The sequence below is a fragment of the Mya arenaria genome, chromosome 8 (genome assembly GCF_026914265.1).
Source record: "Mya arenaria isolate MELC-2E11 chromosome 8, ASM2691426v1".
NCBI lineage: Eukaryota > Metazoa > Mollusca > Bivalvia > Myida > Myidae > Mya > Mya arenaria.
The window spans coordinates 34,081,575-34,105,845 of NC_069129.1; the positions used below are offsets into that span (position 1 = coordinate 34,081,575).

The following is a 24,271-nucleotide window of genomic DNA, read 5'->3' on the forward strand; positions in this document are numbered from 1 at the left end:
GTATGGCCTTTATGCAGCACAAAAAAGATCTAGAATCATGAGAGTGGTCTGGTGGTATAGGTGTCCACCTCTCATTAAAGAGGTTGTGGGTTCTATCCCCACCAAGGTGAGAGAGATCTAGTGGTATAGGTGTCCGCCTCTCACCCAAGAGGTTGTGGGTTTGATCCCCACCAGGGTGGGAGAAATCTAGTGGTATAGGTGTCCGCCTCTCACCCAAGAGGTTGTGGGTTTGATCCCCACCAGGGTGAGAGAGGTCTAGTGGTATAGGTGTCCGCCTCTCACCCAAGAGGTTGTGGGTTTGATCCCCACCAGGGTGGGAGAAATCTAGTGGTATAGGTGTCCGCCTCTCACCCAAGAGGTTGTGGCTGAGATCCCCAGCAGGGTGAGAGAGGTCTAATGGTACAGGTGTCTGCCTCTCACCCAAGAGGTTGAGAGTTTGATCCTCACCAGAGTGAGAGAGGTCTAATGGTATACATGTCCGTCTCACTCCCAAGAGGTTGTGGGTTTGATCCCCACCAGGGTGAAAGAGGTCTAGTGGTATAGGTGTCCACCTCTAACCTAATAGGTTGTGAGTCACAAGGGGTAATTTCTCATGGCCTCTTAAAATGGACACAGTGCTTGTTTTTGCCCAGCTTATTTCAGCTGTCTTATCAATGGAGTTGAAAAGTTATGATATAAACCAAATCTACTTTTAAAATACTACACAAATGACAGTAGTCTATACTACAAGATGGAGCCATTTACGCCCATCAAAGTATGCAGAAATGAACTTCAGAAAATTAAAGAAAATGAATTAAATATACAAGGTTTATTTACATTGCAAGCAATATCAGTAAACAATGGATCACCTGTCCAAGGAATTATAACCAAAGTTTAATAAAAATCGGAGATAGAGGACATTAGATAAATTTGATTAAATATTTAGTGTTGAAGGGCAATAACTCAGTATTACCTGACATGTAATTAACATTTTCTGATTAACATGCTCAAAAACATTGTGATGAAGTTAAGTGAATGTTACATGAAAAACTGTCCAGCAGACAACATAAAATTGTTAAGGACCAAAACTCAGGAAGTGTTCAGAAGCATTTGAGGTGCTCATTCAAATTTTGAAATGGCACAGACAAACAGGCTGACATACAGACAGACAGACAACAGAGACACACTGATGAACATACAGATGAACAGATCTTCTAGGGATTTCTGAATAGGATTTACACAAATTGCATTTAGTTTGGCTGGCTTTGCTACTTATTCCAAAAAAGGCTGAAATGTATCAAAAACCATTGTTTGTCAATGAATAGCCTACTTTAAGCCATAATACTCCATTCGTTCAACAAAATGAAGATCTCTTTATGCAGACCTTTTCAATCAATAAAGAATAAGCAACCTCTTAAAAAGTAATAAATATCAATTTCCTTAATGTTTTGTTAATTAAATAATCTTATTAACAGTTATTCTTAACACTAATCTGAAGCTACACGAAGGTTTAATGCAAGGTTTTAACTTCTTATCCAATTTATCAATAAGTTAGTCTAGCTAGTGGCCATAATGATTCAAATATCTGTCAAACATGATTCACTTATAGAATTACATAAAGCAACATAGACACAAAGTCTTGCACCAGGGATCTTTAAATGATCTCATGATTAATTGACCTTAATGTGACACTCTTATTTAAAATCAATACATACACATGTATAATTTTGATAAACCTTTAACAACTTACTAAATTATGCATTTATGGAAAATATTAACTTCTGATAACATGATTGTAACTTTGTATATAATAGCTGAAAACACAAAAATATTAAATGATTGTTGAATGCTAAAATATTTACTGTGATCTACTATCGTCTGACCGTGTTTTCTGCACCTTTCTTTCAAATTAAACTCAGTATCCTTCATAAGAAGCATTGTTTTCGACATTTATTTGTCCTGTTTGGTATATCAAAACAACTGATTTAATTGTGGTAAATCTTATTTGGGAGTAAGAGTGCATCTTTAAATAACAGCCTTTCAAAGAGGCAACCCTTGGGTCTAAGGTTCATAATCTTAATATAGGACTTCATGCAACCAAACTGGCCACCAAGTTTACGGAATGTTATGATGCCTTAATAGGGGGTATGTTTATAATCAGCTTTACTGTACATAATTATAATAATTCCATCATCACAATAAATCAAACAGTCAGTTGGCACAAAATACTTGGAGCCGAAAGAGCAGCTGAATGTCTTGAGTGTGAGTTTGAGAGTTTTCATATTCAAAACTAGGAAACCTCAATTTTGAGGTACCGATGCTTGAATCATTATTCTAGATGTCAAATAATGACATTACATGACTTTTGAAAAAGCCTTTGACACACACACAAACACTAAAATGCTCTTTCATGCAATTGCAATACAAAACAACATGGACTTGAACAATATGTAGAAGGACCATTTCAACCTTTCACCTCTACTTTTGACATTGACCTTTGAACTCGTGGTCAATGTACCTGGACAAGGATCTTTAACCTTTGACCTCTTAGCATGAACTTGACATTTGAGGTACAGACCTGGGTCTTGTGCATGACATGCAATCTAATCATGATGAACCTTCATGGCAAGTTTTTTTAAAATCCTATAATTCATTGTCAAGATGCAACCTAGACAAGAATTATTTCAACCTTTGACCTCTTACCTTGACCATGCACATTGAGGTACAGACATGGGTTTTTTGCAAGATACGCCACCTCATTATGGGGAACCATCGTGGCATGTGTTTTAACAATCCTATAATACATGGTCAAGATACAGTCTGGACAAGGTTCATTTCAACCTATGACCTTTAACCTTGACTTTTGAGATACAGACCTGGGTCTTGTGTGTGACATGCCATGTCATCAAGGTGAACCATCATGGCAAGTTTTTTTAATATTCCTATAATGCATAGTCAAAATTCAGCCAGGACAAATCAGCTCTAGATGATTGAACACACACACACGCACGCACGCACGCACACGCAGAACAATATACACAGAACAGCCATTGTGACAACGAGATACATATCTGGCTCACTGCAAGTAGGTTCGATAATAAAATCAATTCAGGAGCATTTTTTACCTTGGCTGACAAAACTTCATCAAGATCAAGCGAGTATCTTTTTAGTTAACAGCATATGAATCCTTCACTTGAAAACATCTAACAAACTGAAAGCAGTTAATAACGTCACCATGTGCACAAGTAGATTGTTGGCCTGTTGAAATGGTATAAGTGAAAGATAAAATGCCACACTATATGCCAACTATGCAATCTGATAGTAAGGTTCAATTTAAAAATGTTTGTGATGTGCAATTAACAAATAGTATAGTTGTGTGTAACCTCTTGAATATCCAAGGGAGTGCCTCAATTCAGTTAAGTTAGAAAAAAAAACTTTTCAGTCTTGAGAACCTATTATTAGAACTAAAATGTTTTCATTTTTAAAGTTAGGTTTCATTTTGCTTTATATGACAAAGTGTTTACTTTCTTCAAAATGTTTTTATTACTTATGAAAAACTAATAGAAAGGTTGTTTACAAAAACTAGGTGTTTCTGGAATTTATAAAAAATTAATATAAAATGAAAAGGTACAAACATTATCATTATTAAATGTCAAGTTTATTAATAACTTGTGACTTTTTTGATGCTTTTTAAGTTTCAACAGCATGTGTATATACAATAAATGTTTATAAAAAAAATGGCCACTGTTACTCTAATAGCTTGTTTCCATGGTAGTTTATTTATGGAATTTGTTCACTAAATGGACAAATATCAATCACATTTATCAAGATATTTATAAGAGGTTGTAAAGATTTGGTATGCCAATTTTGACTGCTACTCTTCAAAAATTGACAAAAATATTAATGAAAAAACTTCAAAAAGGGGCCAAAGACAGGAAGCTTACCTGTACTGTTATAAATACAGACACAAATTTTTCAAAGTATTTACATTAAGAACCTAAAATTGTTCTGATTCTATGAAGAATAACAACATAATTATACTAAACTCATATTCTTTCAGCTCAATACTTGGGACATAAACATAAATTCTCTGAACATAAGAATTAAGAGCAAAATGTTTTCCTCAGTCATCAAATTCTAGCCTACATAATGAAACAAAATATATATTATTTTTTTAACATGAATATCATGTTTCATGCACAATATTTTGAGTGACTATCAAGCTGCGGCCAAAATTCAATATTTTGCACAACAACACATCGCTTTGTGTTCACAGGACCTTTTGCCCCGAAATGAGCCAAGCGACAAGACTTAAATAATGAATGTTTAAACTTTATGACGTAGAAGCCTAACTATAATGCTGAGCTGATCCCCTTATTGGTATAAATGTACCTGGTTTCCAGCACGGGTGTTTGTGTGGTTGGCTGTGGGCTCCATACCAGATACGCTGTCGACAACCATCGTACGCGATGGAAAACTCATCATCACCAATACCGTAACCCTCCTGAAATATATCCATCCCAGAATGCTCTTGTTGTCAATGTATGTTTATCATTGATAACAAAATAAGTTCTTCCAGTCAGCAGCTATAAATGAATTATTGCTGTTTTTAAGGATTGAAAGCATTTTTTCTTGCGCTCATACAGCATAAACCCAAGAAACAATGCGATTAATACTTATATTTACATTTAAACCTGCAAACCTTAAAGAAAAAAAACGATAGCAAATGTTTGTATAAAAGAATAACTTATATTTGTAAAGTTGCATATCATTGGTTAAATTACATCACACTTATCCAATCGGAGCGCAATATTGAAATAAACAATGACGTCATAACTCCTTGCATGTTATACAATATGAACGTCAAAATTTGTCTATACAAAGGAATATGTAAATTTGTAAGATAATATGCTGAATAACAGACTTGTGATTAATGTAGGCGTAAAACTTAATATTTTAATAACAGTTAAGGACAAAAGTGTGATTGTAAGGTTTTACATGATTGAGAAAGCTGCTGTCCTTGGTTGCCCAGCCGATCTGCATGACGCCAGCAGTTACTATGGTAACCTCATAATACCAAACCCCAGAGTCGACCTGGAACGTGGTGCGAACACTCTCGAACGACGATGCGTCACACCGAGCCTGCAGGGGACACAGTAGAATTAAACCAAAATGACAAATGACAACTTTTTTTAGGTTTGCATTAACAAAATTCAGAGGGTTGATTTAAATACATGAACTTTTATGACATACTTACTTACATATAAAAATATCAAAGAGAAAGCTAACTTATTAACAAATAAATGTGGTGAAATAAAGTTAATTATTTGTTTAAGTGTAAGAAATACATACCACAGAGCAAGCACAATAACTTATGCTTTACCAGTGGCTTCAAATCATATGACTGGCACAGTTACAAGTGAAATATTTAATGCTGATGTTCACAACATAAATTTGCTTTCCATTTTAAGCTTTTAATAGAATCATTCAAGGTAAAAATATTGACCTGCCACGTTAATAGTACCAGCCACAAATAAACTAAAATGGAAGTTTTGGAATGATTCTCTTTAAACAATATAAATATGCTGCCTCAAATAAACTGGTTGTAATTATAGAAACAAGGGGTTAAGCAATGAGCAGTGTAGCTGATGACGAGTACTCACATCAAGACCGTTCGGAGCTATCTTCAGGTATTCACTCACATCATTACTGTTCAACATAACATTTGTGGTACTGAGGTCCTCATTCTCATACGAGTACCCACGAACCTGTACACAAACACTCTTTATACAGTCACCAACATTTTAAATATAACAAAAGATAATACAAAACATAGAGACTGAAACAAGATAACATTCAAAACTAACATGAAGGGTTTTTTTACAGATCTACATAAGGCAATAGGTCAAATGTAACTTCAGAATCTGTAGATCTATATTTAATTTAATATGTTGTCATTTATTGGCTAAATAATAAGTCAAAGTGTCTTACCTTGGAGGTAACTGAAAATATAGCAAAAGAGTGTGAAAATGGCATACATCAAGAGTGAACATATATATATTTTCTATATGGTTGGGGTAAAGAGGGCTTAGTAGCTCATCAAGAGTGAACATATATATATTTTCTATATGGTTGGGGTAAAGAGGGCTTAGTAGCTTTGGGGGGGGGGGGGGGGGGGGGGGCCGAATTTTATATACAGAACACAGTGAAAAAAATATTTTTTGTCCTTTTCCCTTTGAAACAAATTCAAAAAAAGAGAATGGTATACTGGGCCTTCCATTGTACTATTTCCAATACACTCCCTTCAACTATGAAAGATCTCTGACGGCTAACAGCCCAAATATTCAAAAATAATTAAAATCGATAATGTGTCGCTTTATAAATGTAAAGGTACAAATTCTTCGGAATGTATTTTTCCATTCTATGCCACTGAATGTGTTATTGTGGATTTGCGGCCTTATGAAACGTGAAATTATTGTGTGACATTATTACCCAATGTACTGTGGCAGTTACTTACATAGATTGTCAAGGCACCAGCGGGCACAGAAGCCCACCTCACGTTTTCGGAAGTCGCGGTCCGCCCAGAGTCCCTCCAGCCTCTCAAGGGGATTGGGGTTCAATGATTCCAGCCGTTGCATGATTGTCACCTTGTTCTCACCTGCAACACCCACCAAACATCATCATTTCTATATAACGTAGCATATTCAAAAAAAGTTTCAAAATAATGTTTAATGTTTAAAATGACCCAAAGGGGAAGTCAAAATAAAACATTAAGTCCCTTTAGTGCCACTTTGACAATGACCGTGACCCTGAACTTTAACCTACTGACCCTGAAAACAATACTTGTAGGGACCTTTAATTGGTCAAGTACAGCCTTCCTGTGATGTGTCATGGTCCTAGCTGGATGAAGTACATGTAGTTCTCAGGCTTTTGTACAGACCAATCTGATCAAGCAACTTGGCTATGACCTTGAATTTGACCTTCTGACACCAAAATCGAAGTCTGTAAGATATCCGGTCACGTTGACCAAGTTTACAATTCAGCCTTGGCCTACTATTGGTGTGTTCTTTTAAACAACTCATTGAATAAATTGTGTAACGGTATTGAGTCAATTGTATATTATTAATATATATGTAAATAATATAAAAATGGTCCAGACTTAAGCATTATGTAAATTTTTATCACAAAAAAAAAAAAATCTTCCAGACAATTACTGCCCAAGCATGGTTACTTTCTAGTATGTATCAAACAGTCTTTGTCTGAGAATATTTCAGATATAATGCAAATGATTAAAAATAGTGGTTTAATCTGTTCAGTTTTACAACAAAAATCATACCATATTCAGTTAAGGTAGGCCAAAATTGACTAGGTTGTCACTTGGCCGATTCTGATAAGGCTAAAATAGAAACTAAGCCGAAATGACCCATTTAGTGTCATACCGGTCAAGTACAACCATCTTCCAATGAAGCTTTCTGGATCAAGGTTTAGCCATTGTTTCCATAAGCAATTGTGCAGACCAAGTTTTTGAATGCAGACTAGACAGGGTGGATACCAATAAAATTCGGTCTAATTACATGTATGTATCACAGGAAAACTACCCATAAGCAAACAAACTATTGAGAGCTATTCAAATCAATCATTCTCTGCTGATTAACAATTTCTAAACCTTAAAAAGGAGTTTCATACATGTCATTACTGGTATATGTCCTAAATGTATTTACCTGTTTGTGTTTTACATTTACTTTTTGATCTGTGTCCTACATGTAATACTTACTGGTCTGTGCAAACTTCTCTAGGGCCACAATGGAATGTAGAACTATCACAGCTGGCCGAGACATGTTCTGAAATCAACAACTAAAATCTTATGCAGGCACAATACAGTTGTAAATTAATTTATAGTTTAGAGATTTTTAACAGCTTTTAGTGCAATATATAAGCAAACAAACTTACACCTAATAAACCAGCAGACATTCATGTTTGTTACAAATTATTAAGATAGCCAATTAGCAAGGTGACATATTGACGATTTCTCTGTAAGTGTTTTACAGACACAGGCAACACCAAACTATGATGAGGATTAAGTACTTACCAAGTTACTAATCAGGTAGTCAAGGACGTCTTGTGACAATAGGGTGATACTGTTGGGACCTGGAAATAAAGAACATCATAGCGAAAACATGCAATACATTTGGCCACTTTTTAAAAACTTCATTTAAGTCCACCAGGTGATTAAAGACATCGCTGTAAAATTTTAAATTAAAAATATTTGTCATATATGATAAGCTCATACACTTAAAGAAAGCAATAACACTAATTTTATCAGAAATACTGCAGATCAAAACTGTATCCATTAAACTTCTAGAGCAGTAAAGAATTTAAAGTTAACAACAATTACTTAATAAAGTTGTTAACTTTAACAAAATTCTAAATAATCGGCTCATTGTCGTGCAATTCAATATTTACATTCTGCTAGTCTTTTCTGTACAGAAAAACATTCAATGCACAGAGTTATGGCACGATTGTTTATCTCATTACTGCACACTGGTTACCAGGTAAAATAACTTACAAAACAGGTAAGAATGTTCATTTCAAGTCTGCCAAACAGCCCAACCCACATTTTTTTAGTTAAGATTAAACTTGTTTATTTTTCAACGATTGGGGCAACAAGTTATAACAATATTAATTTATCACTCTCGATGACACGAATGTGTGGTCTTGAGTTGTGGGGGAAACCTGAGTCTCCGGAGGAAACCCACTTGTCAAGCTTGGTGATCACAAACCAAACTTATATGCGCCCAGGCCAATGAAAAGGGAGTGCACTAACCACTGCACTTACCATACAACCAATAATTAATAATCACATTTATTTAATTTTACCTTATTAAAATTTTACATGGAAAGAATTTTATCTTGTAAGAACTTGGTGGCAAATTGTTGAATTATGTTGATACCATGATGTGAAATAAGTTTGTGCTACAGTACCTGCAAGTTTCTCCGCGAGACAACCAAGCAGCACACAGAGGTTGCGCTGGCAGCACTTGTCCCTGTACACCGGGGCTGGGCCATTACTGGAAACACCCAGGCTCTCCCTAAGCTCCACAATTGCCTCCTAGGATATACAGCACGGGACAAGTACAGGCAGGGCAGCAACCATTGGCTTTTTCATACACTAACAGTTTGACAATTATCACAGCAGAAGTAGAATACTCACAAACATTTTTACAATAGTACAGATTGATACTAAACTTCAATATAAACAAACATTTGCATTTTGCCCTAAAAGCATGAAACTTCATTAACTGGCAAGATCTTAAGATCTGGAGCCATATTACATAAGCATCTTAGTTAAAATTGAACCTTTTTCTTAATTTCAACAATTTCCTTAACTGTTTTATTTCAGTGATAGAAAGTGTTATGCAATTAAAATAAGTTCTTACACATCCATACAAAAGAATAAATCTTAAAATGAAGAATCTATTTTAAAGAACTAGTTTTTTCAAGAAATATAACAATTCCAAATTTAACACTTAAGTTAAAATAAGTTTGAATTTTCCAACAAAAACTATTAACCAATCAAATCATTTCAATCAAGAAAAGCCCAATAGACAACATTATATAAATATTGCATGGCTTCCAGTGTGACAGTACATATTGTTAACATGACGGAAATACTGTTACCCGGGGCGAAGCCGAGGGTAACAGTATTTACCCGAATGTTGACAATATGTACTGTCACACTGGAAGCCATGCACTATATATTTTATTATACCTAGCATGGTTACATTTATATACATATATAAGATTTTTACCATTACACAACTTCCAAATTTAATTAATTTATTCTGTAATTATAGTTCGTTTACATTATAAGCTGTCATTTTGTTGCAAATGACATTTAGAAATAATGCAAACGATGGTTGTAACCAGATTAACAACACATTTTAATAAGCGCTTACCACCTCAGCCTTGGGAAACCAAAAAATGCCTATTTTTAGACCTTTTGTACTTCTGGAATCTTTATAGACTCAACTAATGTATTTCAATCGGCCTCCATACGAGAGGCAAAAGGTTAAGAATTCAGTTTCCACTGCCTCTGATGTCCTGACAAAATTATTATTATTTTATTTTTTTTCATATCGTAGTCGATAACTCAGCGGCCATTTAAAATTCTTAAGCGCACACGCATCTTTTCTGCGCATGTGATATTACTTTGCCAGTCAACATTTCCGGGCAATATTAAAAAATATTGACCGCTCGGGTATAGGGAATTTAACATAGAGAATATAAGTGAGGTATTATAATATAAAGTTTTGTACAATTTGTTGGTTGGAAGAGCATACCCTTGTTGGGAGGGGGCATTCATCAAGAAGGAGCGTGATGACAGCAGGTCCAAGGGGGTCGTCTGCTGGGATTGCAAGGATCAGTGAGCGCGCAACATCCAGCCATCCTGCCTCCGTCTCTGCTACCTTGTGTAGGGTCAACATGGCTGCTGGTGGCTCTGTCTCACTGGAACAGACAACACACCCATATTGACACATGTACACGGAAAATATTATTAGACCGTCAGTTATGTCTCAATGCATTAACATGTGAGGTTTTTAGTACTGCCATGCAAACAGCAAATGCATTGAAATATAGTAAAAATTAAAACAATGTGAATGTCTGGGGTTCTAACAGCTGACAATAGTCAATTACGAAAACTAGAGCTGTCACAGGAGTGACGAATACCCCCAAATGCCGCCTGGACACAGGAATGGCAAACCATTTCTTTGAAAAGAGGCTATAACTCCAAGGTTACTGCACACTGCATCTTTTTTTATCATGCATGTATTGTTTTATTTAAATCTGTTGAGTAATTTAGAAGTTGCTGACAAGAAAAACTAGCCTTTCATGAGTTATTGTCCGGAAACCGTTTTTCTATTTTTAGTAACAGTGACCTTGACTTTGGCCCCACCAGCCCCAATATCGAACTTGACCTGTATCTTCTGATGTTACACCTGTGTACCAAAAATTGTTCAAATCTGTCTAGCCTTTCATGAGTTATCGTCCGGAAACCGTTTTTCTATTTTTAGTAACAGTGACCATGACCTTGGCCCCACTAGCCCCAATATCAAACTTGACCTGTATCTTCTGATGTTACACCTGTGTACCAAAAATTGTTCAAATCTGTCAAGCCTTTCATGATTTATCGTCCGGAAACCGTTTTTCTATTTTTAGTAACAGTGACCTTGACTTTGGCCCCACCAGCCCCAATATCGAACTTGACCTGTATCTTCTGATGTTACACCTGTGTACCAAAAATTGTTCAAATCTGTCTAGCCTTTCATGAGTTATCGTCCGGAAACCGTTTTTCTATTTTTAGTAACAGTGACCTTGACCTTGGCCCCACTAGCCCCAATATCAAACTTGACCTGTATCTTCTGATGTTACACCTGTGTACCAAAAATTGTTCAAATCTGTCAAGCCTTTCATGATTTATCGTCCGGAAACCGTTTTTCTATTTTTAGTAACAGTGACCTTGACTTTGGCCCCACCAGCCCCAATATCGAACTTGACCTGTATCTTCTGATGTTACACCTGTGTACCAAAAATTGTTCAAATCTGTCAAGCCTTTTATGAGTTATCGTCCGGAAACTGTTTTTCTATTTTAAGTAAGAGTGACCTTGACCTTGGCCCCACCAGCCCCAATATCGAACTTGACCTATATCATCTGATGTTACACCTGTGTACCAAACTGTATCTTCTGATGTTACACCTGTGTACCAAAAATTGTTCAAATCTGTCTAACCTTTCATGAGTTATCGTCCGGAAACCGTTTTTCTATTTTTAGTAACAGTGACCTTGACCTTGGCCCCACCAGCCCCAATATCGAACTTGACCTGTATCTTCTGATGTTAAACCTGTGTACCAAAATTTGTTCAAATCTGTCAAGCCTTTCACGAGTTATCTTCAGGAAACCGTTTTCCTATTTTTAGTAACAGTGACCTTGACCTTGGCCCCACCAGCCCCAATATCGAACTTGACCTGTATCTTCTGATGTTACACCTGTGTACCAAAAATTGTTCAAATCTGTCTAGCCTTTCATGAGTTATCGTCCGGAAACCATGAAAACCGACAGACCGACAGACAGACCGACCGACAAGCTCACTCCTATATATACCCCCTCAAACTTCGTTTGTGGGGGTATAATAAACTGGGGTCTGTTTGATTATGAGGGATTGATCATTCATGCCTAAAGCAGGGTAAAGAGGCAAATTAATTCCAAATGAGACATTTATATTCATTCCAAGGCATGTCCTACTGTTTTGATGAAAATGTCCAAGCAAAAGACAATCTTTACAATTGCACAATAGTTTGAAGTAAAAGTCTCAATACTGATTTCCGGATTAGTCCTGAATGTGTTGTCATGACCCAAACTTTAATCCTATCAAGCACCTTAGGGATCAGATTAGTGAGTGTTTGCAAAGATTTTTTTTAAATGAACTTTAACTTCCTTATTGTAATTGATAAGCAGCATGTACATCATTTGTTATGTTGCCATATGAACTATAATTATGAAAACACAACCTTATGTTTTGTGTCTACTATTGCTGATGTTTTTTTCAACAGCAAATGAGAGGTTGCATGTAATTCAGCTTGATGCGGAAAATGCAGGTTGAGGTTGCATCTGGTTGGTTTAATAGAGAAACTTATTACTTATAAGTATTCATAACTTTCATGATGTGACAGTGTCTCGATGAAACCCTAATGGAAAGAAAATGATTTGTTTTTAATTGAGTTTAAATCAGTAGTTTTAAATTTTGACTTAAATCACCATTAATGACATTGATCACCATACATACTTGTCAATGAGGGTCCGTATGACAGACAAAGTTTCCAGTACGAGGGAACGGACTGTGGTGATCTTGGTGGTGGACCGTGATTCGAGGCCAAGGCTTCCATGGTAACCTGATGATGATGAGCTGCCGCCATCCATGAGGACCGGATACAGGCCTCCATCAACAGAGGCCTGTGACACATGGTTATTGGACATTGCACCTGCAGGCTCAAGGCCGCTTGACGTCTTGTCCTTACATACACAACTTCCCATCACTATTCTATCACAATATGGGATGAATATCCAACACTTTAATCCCTTTTTCTTCTTTTACATTATAAGTCATATATAATGGATTAATATATCCATTTTTAAAAAGTTTTGTTTGTCACAAAAGATAAATCTCAAATTTAAATATGGTATCATTGTTTTCTATTATATTAACGTATCCACCTGAAATAAAAGATGTCCTTTTTGAAAATACATTAGTACAAAGTACCCTAGAATCAATTCCCTCTTAAAGTACTTATCTCATCAAAATATTTTTTACCAAAACCTCAGGATAAACCCTTTCAACAAATCACCAATAACAATTTTGTTGTACATTTTTTTATTTATAAATCTCTACAATGATTTGATGCTAAAAGAAATGCCGTCATTAAACAGGGTATGATATGTATATCACTGCCTTTATGTTGTTGTTTTTTATATACTGATGAAGACATATATGCCGAAATGTTCGGATATAAAACCTTGTTTGGTGTGATTGATATATATTTAAAGGTGTTTTACTATTTTGATAAAACACTATACAGGCAGAATTATCATTGTTTCAAGTGTTTGAACTTGAAGTTGAGTACATCTTTTTAAATTCCAGGTCCCAGAAGCCCCATTCCCACCACCAAAGAACCGTGTTTGCATTCAAATGTCTGTATGAAAGGGAAACAAAAGCTATTATAGGAACACAGCAAAAGACAAACATTTTTGGGTTTACCAATAAACAATCACCTAAAAATGCATAAACATTGACAAATCTTTACATACTATTGTATGTCATTGAGTAATGAAACCTTAGTCTTAAATACTTTCTCTTCGACCCCTCTTCCCTTACAAAGATAGGATGAGATTTCACTGCTTCAAGGGAGTCTTAGCCCAAATCGAAAGTGATACTCTGCAGCCTCACATCTAGATTTAAGAGACAGGCACATGTTTTCAATAAATGATATAAGTAATTGTGTATTTTCATCAATCACATTGAGCAATCCTAGATTTTACACCAAAAGTCAATCTGGGAGGAAAAGTGTGCCAGATGCTCAAACTCACAACTACCACAACAATACCACGGTGCTCTTACCAACTAAGCTATCCGGGTGGCTGGTTCTTACCCACACATACCACACTCCTACCCTTATTAACCTTTTAGGCCAACAGGGGCACTCTTGCTGTTTGCTGCTGCCAACAGCCGCCATTAAAGTAAACCTGGGAGGAAATGTGCGCCTGATGTGGGGCTCGAAACCACTACTGTTGGAACACTGGCACAGCACTCTTACCTACTGAGCTAACCTGGGCAGATGGTTCTTACCCACATACACTACATATGTTAGGACAATTCAATAATATTTGGCATTATGTTACAGAACACAATGGTACCAGGGTTATTTCCACAATTTCATCGTGGATTCTCTTAACAGCTGTGTTTGAATCAACCCAAGGTTACTCTACACCTAGAAAAGTATGTATCATATTGGGCACCTTATTGAACTAAGACTCAATGATATGTTATGGCAGCCTAACCAGGAACTACAAAGAACTTTGCCGGCTTTGTCGATGTAACAACAAGTTTAATCCCGTTTTACCTACCAGACATTAAAATCAACTTATTTTTTACTTCTTAAGTACCATACATAAAGCTCAATTTTTGCCAACGAAAATGTTTCAGTTTGACAGATTGTCAACATTACAGTAGGCTGCCATCTTGGATTTTAAAATTGCATTGTGGGGAAATATACTAGTGTATTTACTAGTGTATTTTCGGAATAAAACGTATGTTGATGCAAAAAGAAATAGAGTTAGATATTATTTTTTCTAAATTTGACCTTTATGTATCAAAATGTGTAAAAAAATAATAAACATTCAACATACGAAACTACGACAGCTTGTTGGCTTGGTAACGGAAGTTGAGCATCAAGATGGCGGACGATTTAGAGCAAAACAAGGAACACGGTATCGCCGTGTCAACGGAGACGGATAACTTCTACCTCCATGGTCGCCCATGTGAACTCTCAGCATTTTCTTTCGTTCCCACTTCAAGAAATGAACCAGCCGAAAGAACAGTGTTTAATTCAAAGAAACCTGTAAGTTTTCTTTAAAATGGTGTTGGATAGTCATGATAGTTGTTGAACTTTACTGTTTACTTTATATAAAAAAAAAACAAAGAACTTCAATCACATGTATTGCATTGATATTCCTAAAAAAACACACTATAAATGGTGTTCAAAGTTTTATTGCTATCCCGCAGTCAGGGATAAACAAAGATATTGATATGTTTTGTGTTCACTTTCATGTAAACACTTTCTAAAATAATTCTACTATCTCCAACTGTTATAATATTTATTTTCTAAACACATGTTGACCTGACAACCTTAGCAGCCTGTGCATGATGACTTACAATTGATGGATCCAAAGGCCGTCTCCTGGTGTGCATATGGCATTATAACTTATTAATATATGAGGTTTATATCTTAATTCTTGTATGAGAACTTCATTGAGCATTAAAGATGCAATTATAAAATAAAGCAAACCCGATACCATTCACTGAAAAATAATGATGCCATTCTTAAAAATGTGTTGGATTGTGACAAGGTCCTTGCATGTTTCACATTTATAAAACAATAGTAGGTATTCTGTGGTCAATTCAAGATAATAATGAATGTATTTTTTAGATCGTGTCATGCAAGAGACGAAAGTGCATGTGTTTTAAGAAAGTATGAAAACTGAAACTGTTGTATGTCTTTGTAATTGTTTCAACACAACTTGTAAATAATATCCATAGTCGCTTTGCATACAGAATTGCTTACAATGCAAATGGCTGTTAATATTTTAAGCTCCCATATGCGTGCCTATCTCTATCAATCTTCCTGTACTGTCGAACCCTTTACAGGGACGTAGACATTTCCTACATATATTGAATCCAAGTCAGAATACATTTGTTTGTCTTTGGTCTTCACAATAATAGTAAAATCACATTTCTGTGAGTCAGTCATGGGAGGGCTAACAAACATGATCTTAATATTTGTAAAATTGTTTGTATACATTTTTTTGATACCAAAGTATTTATATAAACAGTTCAATATGACTTGATACCCACAGGAACTTGTCAATAACTGACTGAGTTGTCATATGTGTTAGTTTAATGAGCAGGCTCATTAATTCGAATGTAAGCAGCGGTATTGGTAACAGAGAAAGTTTTTTTTTATTAAATTCTCTCAGAGACAAGGAAAAATATACACTTTTGTTTGTTATCAATGTTTTAAAACCATCAGTGTATGATGAGAATGAAACAATATAATGGATATATATATCAATGGTTTTATTCATTCTTATGAACAAATAGCCATTTTAAGCAAAACATCAAATCATGCGTTATCTACCATTGGTTTAAATCATTTCCGCTATAGTGTTGTCCCAATTTTGGTCACTTTGATGATGATATAATTTTTGGGCTACCGCTTCCTAAATATTTCTACCTCCTAAATTTTTTTATCTATGATTGAATCAGCCCTAAGACATTTACTGCAGTGCATTTAATTACAGTTGTATTTTTTTATGATATACTTTCTTTTAAAGTCATTGCGTATAATTTATAAAACATAATAATTTGTTCACCATTTCTGATTGTGCAAAACATTGGAAGGGATTACTACTGCGTTATGTTCTAAATATACTGAAAGTTATTCACTCTGCAATCCTATGCAATAATGTTTTTATTGAGAACTATGGTTTATAATACATGTATTATCTGTTGGCATTTGGATTTCAGGTTGCTACGCAGGTAACTTATAATATCAGTGTGTTATAAAGAATGCTTGTAGGACTCGGTGTCAGTGTTTAAGCATGTTAATGGAGCTAGATTAAATAGTGCAAACAGAATAATAGCATTTCACAATTTCATTCTCATTCATCAGAGGTTTGACAATGTTGTACGCATAGCATCATCACCCTGGTGTACGAGAATGACAATTTTGTGCTCAAACCATCTTTAGCAAATGTTTCAAGAATTGCAGCCGCTCAATTCCAGACTGTTTTCAATAGGTCTAAAGGTTATTAAAAGTATTTCTTTTAAGACTGAATGATTAAACAAGAAAACAACATGCAATATTGTTATATCATTATTTTAACTCCACAGTTTTGAAATGGGACTATGTATTTTTCGGTAATTAAAAGTGAATGGGCCACTGCAAACATTTGTTTAAAGATGGACTCATATTAGTGAAATAATTTATTAAAACTGAGTGCAAAACTATAATTATTGCGCAAAGTGTGACCAGAGATTATTTCGTACATGTATATCCATTTATGCAAATTAAAGATGGTTCATGGAGTGGTAAATGTTCAATTAGAGAAAACAAGATTTGAGAATCATCTTTGTTCATGCAAAAATATGAAAAATGCATGTTAATAGCATTAATAACCAATACAAATTAATTCCTATCTAGCATGTTATTTGTAAGACTAAGCTAGGGTAGATTGTATGATATTGTATTGATAGTGTTCATCATCATCATAATCTAAGTGTACATGTAGATTGTAGTTAAATTTTTTTAAATATACACATAAATCCATGGAGGAAATTGCCTGATTTTTGTCGTAGTTATTGCCCAATTGGAAAGCCCGATCGAAAAAAGAAAACACTAATTTTTCGTATGTCTTAATTAAATTGTCCTGAGCATAACGATATTTATTCTACTGACAAATTACAAAGATATCTGCAGCCAATTGTATAAATCTGGTTAACTGTTTGGTTTGGCTAAAGTAAGTTGAAATGTTTATTGATTGGTCAGACCAATGAATTTTCTTGCATGTGCAAAGTAACCCAAAAGATAACCTGTGGATAAGTTTTCTCCAGATTTATGCAATTGGTAACTGAATGGTAGGATTTTAGATAAACTTTCCTAGCACACAACCATGGTTTTAGATCGTCCATAAACTATGAGCATCAGCAAACTTAGGGTCATATAATTATGTCATATGAGTGCATTATTTTTATAAAAGTTATGCGCCTTTTTGGACAGAATAGTTTGTTAAAGCTTTGCATTCCAGCAACTATTATTCACATATCTCGGTAACAACTCAATTATTTAATTAAAACTTTATTCAAGATTGTTAAGGGCATGTTATATTTTGTATTGTTAATTTTACTTCAGCTGAATAGTCAAGTGTTCTGTCCTTTGACAGCTCTTGTTTTTTCATGGTAAATGAATTGAAATTTATAGATAATGAGATAATAGTTGAAGAGAATGACTTTACCAGTAACAATATGTATGACTGACATTTACCAGTATGTTTTGTTTGTGATGTTTTCAGGACACATCATTGGGCACATATGATCGACTGTTCCGGAAACAACATGGATACAACAACAAACTCCACAGGGACGACCGGGAACATGCCAAGTCTCGCGGCCTTACTGTGAACAATGAGGTAAATTTTCATGTCTATCAATTAAAATCACATTTAGGTATGATGCATATTTAGGAGTGGTTGGTTATAGAAATACTGTGCAGCTATTAAAGATGACAGTTTAATATGAACAAATTGAAAGAGTTTCAGCTTAAACTTGTTCATTTTACAATGATTGTGAAACAAGGTTATTATAATTATCACCCTCGTCGGCACAATATTAAGTGACATTGTGATCTTGTGTTGTGGGGGAAACTCACTTGTCCAGCTTGGTGACCACAAACCAAGCTCACGTGCACCCTAGCCAGGAATCGATACTGGGTTGCCTAGGTGAGAAGCGAGTGCTGTAGCCATTGCACTAACCGGACAGAGTATTACATTGACATAGCTTTATATAAGTAATCTAAAACATGTATTTTTTTTATATTGAGGTAAGATTCTGAGCTTTCTAAAAGCATAAAATATTGATATTTAAATCCTGGTATTAAAAAATGTACTTTTATTAACAATATGACCAGATTTAAACTACAAACTAGGTATTTTTCACCCAAAACATCAACATGTTTAAAAAACTAGCCGAGCTATGATTTTCTCAATAAGGCATATTCTTCTTTTATACATTATGTTTTTCAAAGAGTTTATACTGTTGGTTCCTGTTTCCAACTACTTTTAAATAGTCTAGTCACTTTAAGTGTAAGAAATGTGTGTTATTCAGGAGAAGGTGAAAGGTTGTCCAACCCTGGCGTCCTCGGAGTATGGTCACCGGCTTGAACTGTCAACAGACCACCCAGACAGGAAGCACGTGAGGATCGCACACGTGAAGACAGAGTTCTACAGGCGCAACGGCATCGAGGGAATCAAGACGTCATGAGATAGGCCAGCAGTAGCTGTTGTCTGTTAGTATTGAATGATTGCTGGATACTAGAACTCTCATATCCTGATCAAGTTCAAGTATGAAAGGTCTTCGTCTGGGAAAGTTAATAAATGCTGTTATACATCAGATTCTGTCTATATAAAAAAACTGTTCTTTGATGTCTTTTTTTAGGCATTTTTAATTCTTTGTTGTTAATATAAACTTGTTACTTAACAGATTAAATTTGTTTTTTATCAAAATGACTTTAGTAGGTTAGCTTGAAACTTGGTCTTCAATTGTCAAAATATTTGGTCTAAATAAGAAGTCATAGGAAGTATATGCAAGCATTTTTGATATTTTAATTTATTGATTCTTTTATGTAGATTAAATTTGCACAAGATTCTGTGCAGGTTTCTACAGTCATTTTAAATTTTTCTTGTGTTTAAAATGTTTTTTTCTTTATTTTCTTGTACTGTTTCTTTTTTTGTCTATCCTTCCAAACCAAATTCTCATCTGTTGAATCTTTATATCTTCGTGTGTAAGTTTTTTGTTAAATCATTTTGTTCTATGATATATATATATCATAAACATATCATTTATGTAATGTTTTACAATAAAATTAACAAAGTTTTAGTTTTTTGAAATGTGTTAGCCATCCAAACTGATTTTTCGATCAGCAGCTTGGCAAAACTGTGCCCAACCTAAGAATGGAACATGATTGTTAAATAGAGCTGCAATGGGAATTCAAAAACACAGTGTACCCTAGGTCAATTTAATACCTGGTAGTCCAGGCTCAAAATGATTTTGTGAACAAGATGGACTCAAACTAATTACGTGAACAAGATGGGCTCAAACTAATTACATAAACAAGATGGGCTCATACTGATTTTGTGAACAAGATAGGGTCAAACTAATTATGTGAACAAGATGGGCTCATACTAATTTTGTGAACAAGATGGGGTCAAACTAATTACATGAACAAGATGGGGTCAAACTAATTACGTGAACAAGATGAGCTCATACTGATTTTGTGAACAAGATGGGGTCAAACTAATTAAGTGAGCAAGATGGGCTCAAACTGATTACATAAACAAGATGGGCTCATACTGATTTGTGAACAAGATGGGCTCAAACTAATTACATAAACAAGATGGGATCATACTGATTTTGTGAACAAGATCCAGGGCTCAAACTAATAACTTGGACTAGATGGGCTCAAACTAATTATTTGAACAAGATGGGCTCAAACTAAAAACATAAACAAGATGGGCTCAAAATAATTACGTGAACAAGATGGGCTCAAACTAATTACATAAACAAGATGGGCTCAAACTGATTTTGTCAACAAGATCACCAGGGCTCAAACTAAGTGAACAAGATGGGCTCAAACTGATTACATAAACAAGATGGGATCATACTGATTTTGTGAACAAGATCCAGGGCTCAAACTAATAACTTGGACTAGATGGGCTCAAACTAATTACGTGAACAAGATGGGCTCAAACTAATTACATAAACAAGATGGGCTCAAAATAATTACGTGAACAAGATGGGCTCAAACTAATTACATAAACAAGATGGGCTCAAACTGATTTTGTCAACAAGATCACCAGGGCTCAAACTAATTAAGTGAACAAGATGGGCTCAAACTAATTACGTAATCAAGATGGGCTCATACTGATTTTGTGAACAAGATGGGCTCAAACTAATTACGTGAACAAGATGGGCTCAAACTAATTACGTGAACAAGATGGGCTGAAACTGATAACATGAATGAGATTGACTCAAACTGATTATGTAAACAAGATGGGCTCAAACTGATTAGGTAAACAAGATGGGCACAAACTGATTCTGTAAACAAGATGGGCTCAAACTGATAACATGAATGAGTTGGGCTCAAACTGATTATGTGAACAAGATTGGCTCAAACTGATTATGTAAACAAGATGGGCTCATACTGATAATCTGAATGAGTTGGGCTCAAACTGATTATGTAAACAAGATTGGCTCCAACTGATAAAGTGAACATGATGGGCTTGACATTAAATTTGAGATGGCATCTAAACAAGTTCACAGACATACAATTATTTAACTGGATGAACTGGTAAAAGTGAAAAAGTCTGCTACTCATGCTTTTGGTTCTGCAAATGTTGACATTATTATGTAGAGAAGTTTTTTTTTGTCATTTGATTTGTTAAAGGCTTGTTAACTCAGTCATAGATGACAATATCAGGCAAGGACTGTAGTAGCGACTACCTCAGTCATAAATGACAATATCAGGCAGGGACTCTAGTAGCCACTACCTCGGTCAGAGATGACAATATCAGGTAGGGACTTTAGTAGGGATTACCTCGGTCAGAGATGACAATATCAGGCAGGGACTGTAATAGGGATTACCTCGGTCAGAGATGACAATATCAGGCAGGGACTGTAGTAGGGATTAGCTCGGTCAGAGATGACAATATCAGGCAGGGACTGTAGTAGGGATTAGCTCGGTCAGAGATGACAATATCAGGTAGGGACTGTAGTAGTGATTACCTCGGTCAGAGATGACAATATCAGGCAGGGACTGTAGTAGGGACTACCTCAGTCAGAGATGACAATATCAGGCAGGGACTGTAGTAGGGATTAGCTCGGTCAGAGATGAAAATTTCAGGCAGGGACTGTAGTAGTGATTACCTCGGTCAGAGATGACAATATCAGGTAGGGACTGTAGTAGTGATTACCTCGGTCAGAGATGACAATATCAGGTAGGGACTGTAGTAGGGATTACCTTGGTCAGAGATGACAATATCAGGCAGGGACTGTAGTAGGGATTACCTCGGTCAGAGATGACAATATCAGGCAGGGACTGTAGTAGGGATTACCTCGGTCAGAGATGACAATATCAGGCAGGGACTGTAGTAGTGACTACCTTAGTCATAGATGACAATATCAGGCAGGGACTGTAGTAGTGACTACCTTAGTCATAGATGACAATATCAGGCAGGGACTGTAGTAGTGACTACCTCAGTCAGAGATGACAATATCAGGCAGGGACTGTAGTAGGGATTACCTCAGTCAGAGATGACAATATCAGGCAGGGACTGTAGTAGTGACTACCTTAGTCATAGATGACAATATCAGGCAGGGACTGTAGTAGTGACTACCTTAGTCATAGATGACAATATCAGGCAGGGACTGTAGTAGTGACTACCTTAGTCATAGATGACAATATCAGGCAGGGACTGTAGTAGTGACTACCTTAGTCATAGATGACTATATCAGGCAGGGACTGTAGTAGTGACTACTTCGGTCAGATATTAAAATATCAGGCAGGGACTGTAGTGGAGACTACCTCAGTCAGAGATGACAATATAAAGCAGGGACTGTAGGAGGGATTACCTCGGTCAGAGATGACAATATCAGGCAGGGACATAGATGACAATATCAGGCAGGGATTGTAGTCGAGACTACCTCAGTTATAGATGACTATATCAGGCAGGGACTGTAGTAGAGACTACCTCGGTCAGAGATGACAATATCAGGCAGGGATTGTAGTCGAGACTACCTCAGTTATAGATGACAATATCAGGCAGGGACTATAATATTGACTACCTCGGTCAGGGATTACAATATCAGGCTGGGACTGTAATATTGACTACCTCGGTCAGAGATGAAAATATCAGGCAGTGACTGTAATAACTACCTTGGTCAGAGATGACAATATCAGGCAGGGACTGTAATAACTATCTTGATCAGAGATGACAATATCAGGCAGGGACTGTAGTAACTACCTTGATCAGAGATGACAATATCAGGCAGGGACTGTAATAACTACCTTGATCAGAGATGACAATATCAGGCAGGGACTGTAATAACTACCTTGATCAGAGATGACAATATCAGGCAGGGACTGTAGTAACTACCTTGATCAGAGATGACAATATCAGGCAGGGACTGTAATAACTACCTTGATCAGAGATGACAATATCAGGCAGGGACTGTAGTAACTACCTTGATCAGAGATGACAATATCAGGCAGGGACTGTAGTAACTACCTTGATCAGAGATGACAATATCAGGCAGGGACTGTAATAACTACCTTGATCAGAGATGACAATATCAGGCAGGGACTGTAGTAGCGACTTAGTGAAAAATGAAAAGTAGGTGGAATATTCCTATATTAACATGTTATATGGCTGCAGAGAAATGGAACGATATGAACATTGGATATAAGTTTGGGTTTTTCTAAGATTTGACCTAGTGACCTAGTTTTTGACCCATGTGACCCACTTTTACAAGCGGTCCATATTTCATCAAGGGGTACATCCTGACCAAGTTTAAACATAATCTGACAAATCATTACCATGATATGGTTCCTGAGAAAGTTTTTATAAGATTGACCTAGTTACCTAATTTTCGATCATTTGTGACCCAGTTTTATATACGTCCAAGAGTTCATCAATTTAAAATGATGAAGAAATAGTGAAGTAATCTTTCTTTAAAGTCTTCATTCAAAACAAAATGTTGCATTCCGACATAGCATTTATGACGCAATTTATCATGTGGTATACACACACTGGTTTGAAATATCCTGAATGTTTTTTTGAAAATTAGATCAACACTTGAATTTAAGAAACAAATATTTTCTCATTTCCTAGTTATTGTTCCAAGAAGACCTTTATTCACACTGGTCCTAAATATCATGTTGACAAACATTCAGACAGTTTTTCATTTTGATTGGATGAACACCCTTGAATTTATGAACGCAAATGTCTCCACGATTTGACCTAGGGAACAAGTTTTTGACACTGGTTCTAAATGTCATGAGAAATATTGTGACTTAGTTTCTTGACGATTGAATGAATATCGATGAATTTGTAAATCTTTTAACCTTGTAACCTTGTTTTTTACCAGATATCTCAGAATACGGTTTCCTTTTAATTTATTACACAAGATTA

At 35.7% G+C, this 24,271-nt stretch overlaps 2 protein-coding genes across 2 annotated transcripts in view; one reads left to right on the plus strand and one right to left on the minus strand.

The window, feature by feature from the left end:
- LOC128243308 (RING finger and SPRY domain-containing protein 1-like) overlaps positions 1-14,783 on the minus strand; it is a 34,642-nt gene extending 19,859 nt beyond the window's left edge. Inside the window, exons 1-11 of the mRNA XM_052961011.1 lie at positions 14,657-14,783; positions 12,822-13,249; positions 10,320-10,485; positions 8,962-9,088; positions 8,069-8,127; positions 7,754-7,820; positions 6,497-6,637; positions 5,971-5,981; positions 5,643-5,747; positions 4,978-5,121; positions 4,372-4,483 (exon numbers count right to left, since the gene is read on the minus strand). Coding sequence (XP_052816971.1) covers positions 4,372-4,483; positions 4,978-5,121; positions 5,643-5,747; positions 5,971-5,981; positions 6,497-6,637; positions 7,754-7,820; positions 8,069-8,127; positions 8,962-9,088; positions 10,320-10,485; positions 12,822-13,069 — 1,180 coding nt within the window. The 5' untranslated portion in view covers positions 13,070-13,249; positions 14,657-14,783. The remainder of the gene's footprint in view (positions 1-4,371; positions 4,484-4,977; positions 5,122-5,642; positions 5,748-5,970; positions 5,982-6,496; positions 6,638-7,753; positions 7,821-8,068; positions 8,128-8,961; positions 9,089-10,319; positions 10,486-12,821; positions 13,250-14,656) is intronic.
- Positions 14,784-14,950: 167 nt separating this feature from the next.
- Positions 14,951-19,958, plus strand: LOC128242617 (uncharacterized protein C5orf49 homolog). Its single transcript, XM_052959837.1, has 3 exons — positions 14,951-15,150; positions 18,380-18,496; positions 19,191-19,958. Exons 1-3 carry the CDS (start codon positions 14,986-14,988, stop codon positions 19,344-19,346), a joined length of 438 nt encoding a protein of 145 aa, XP_052815797.1. The 5' UTR covers positions 14,951-14,985; the 3' UTR covers positions 19,347-19,958.
- Positions 19,959-24,271: the final 4,313 nt, after the last annotated feature.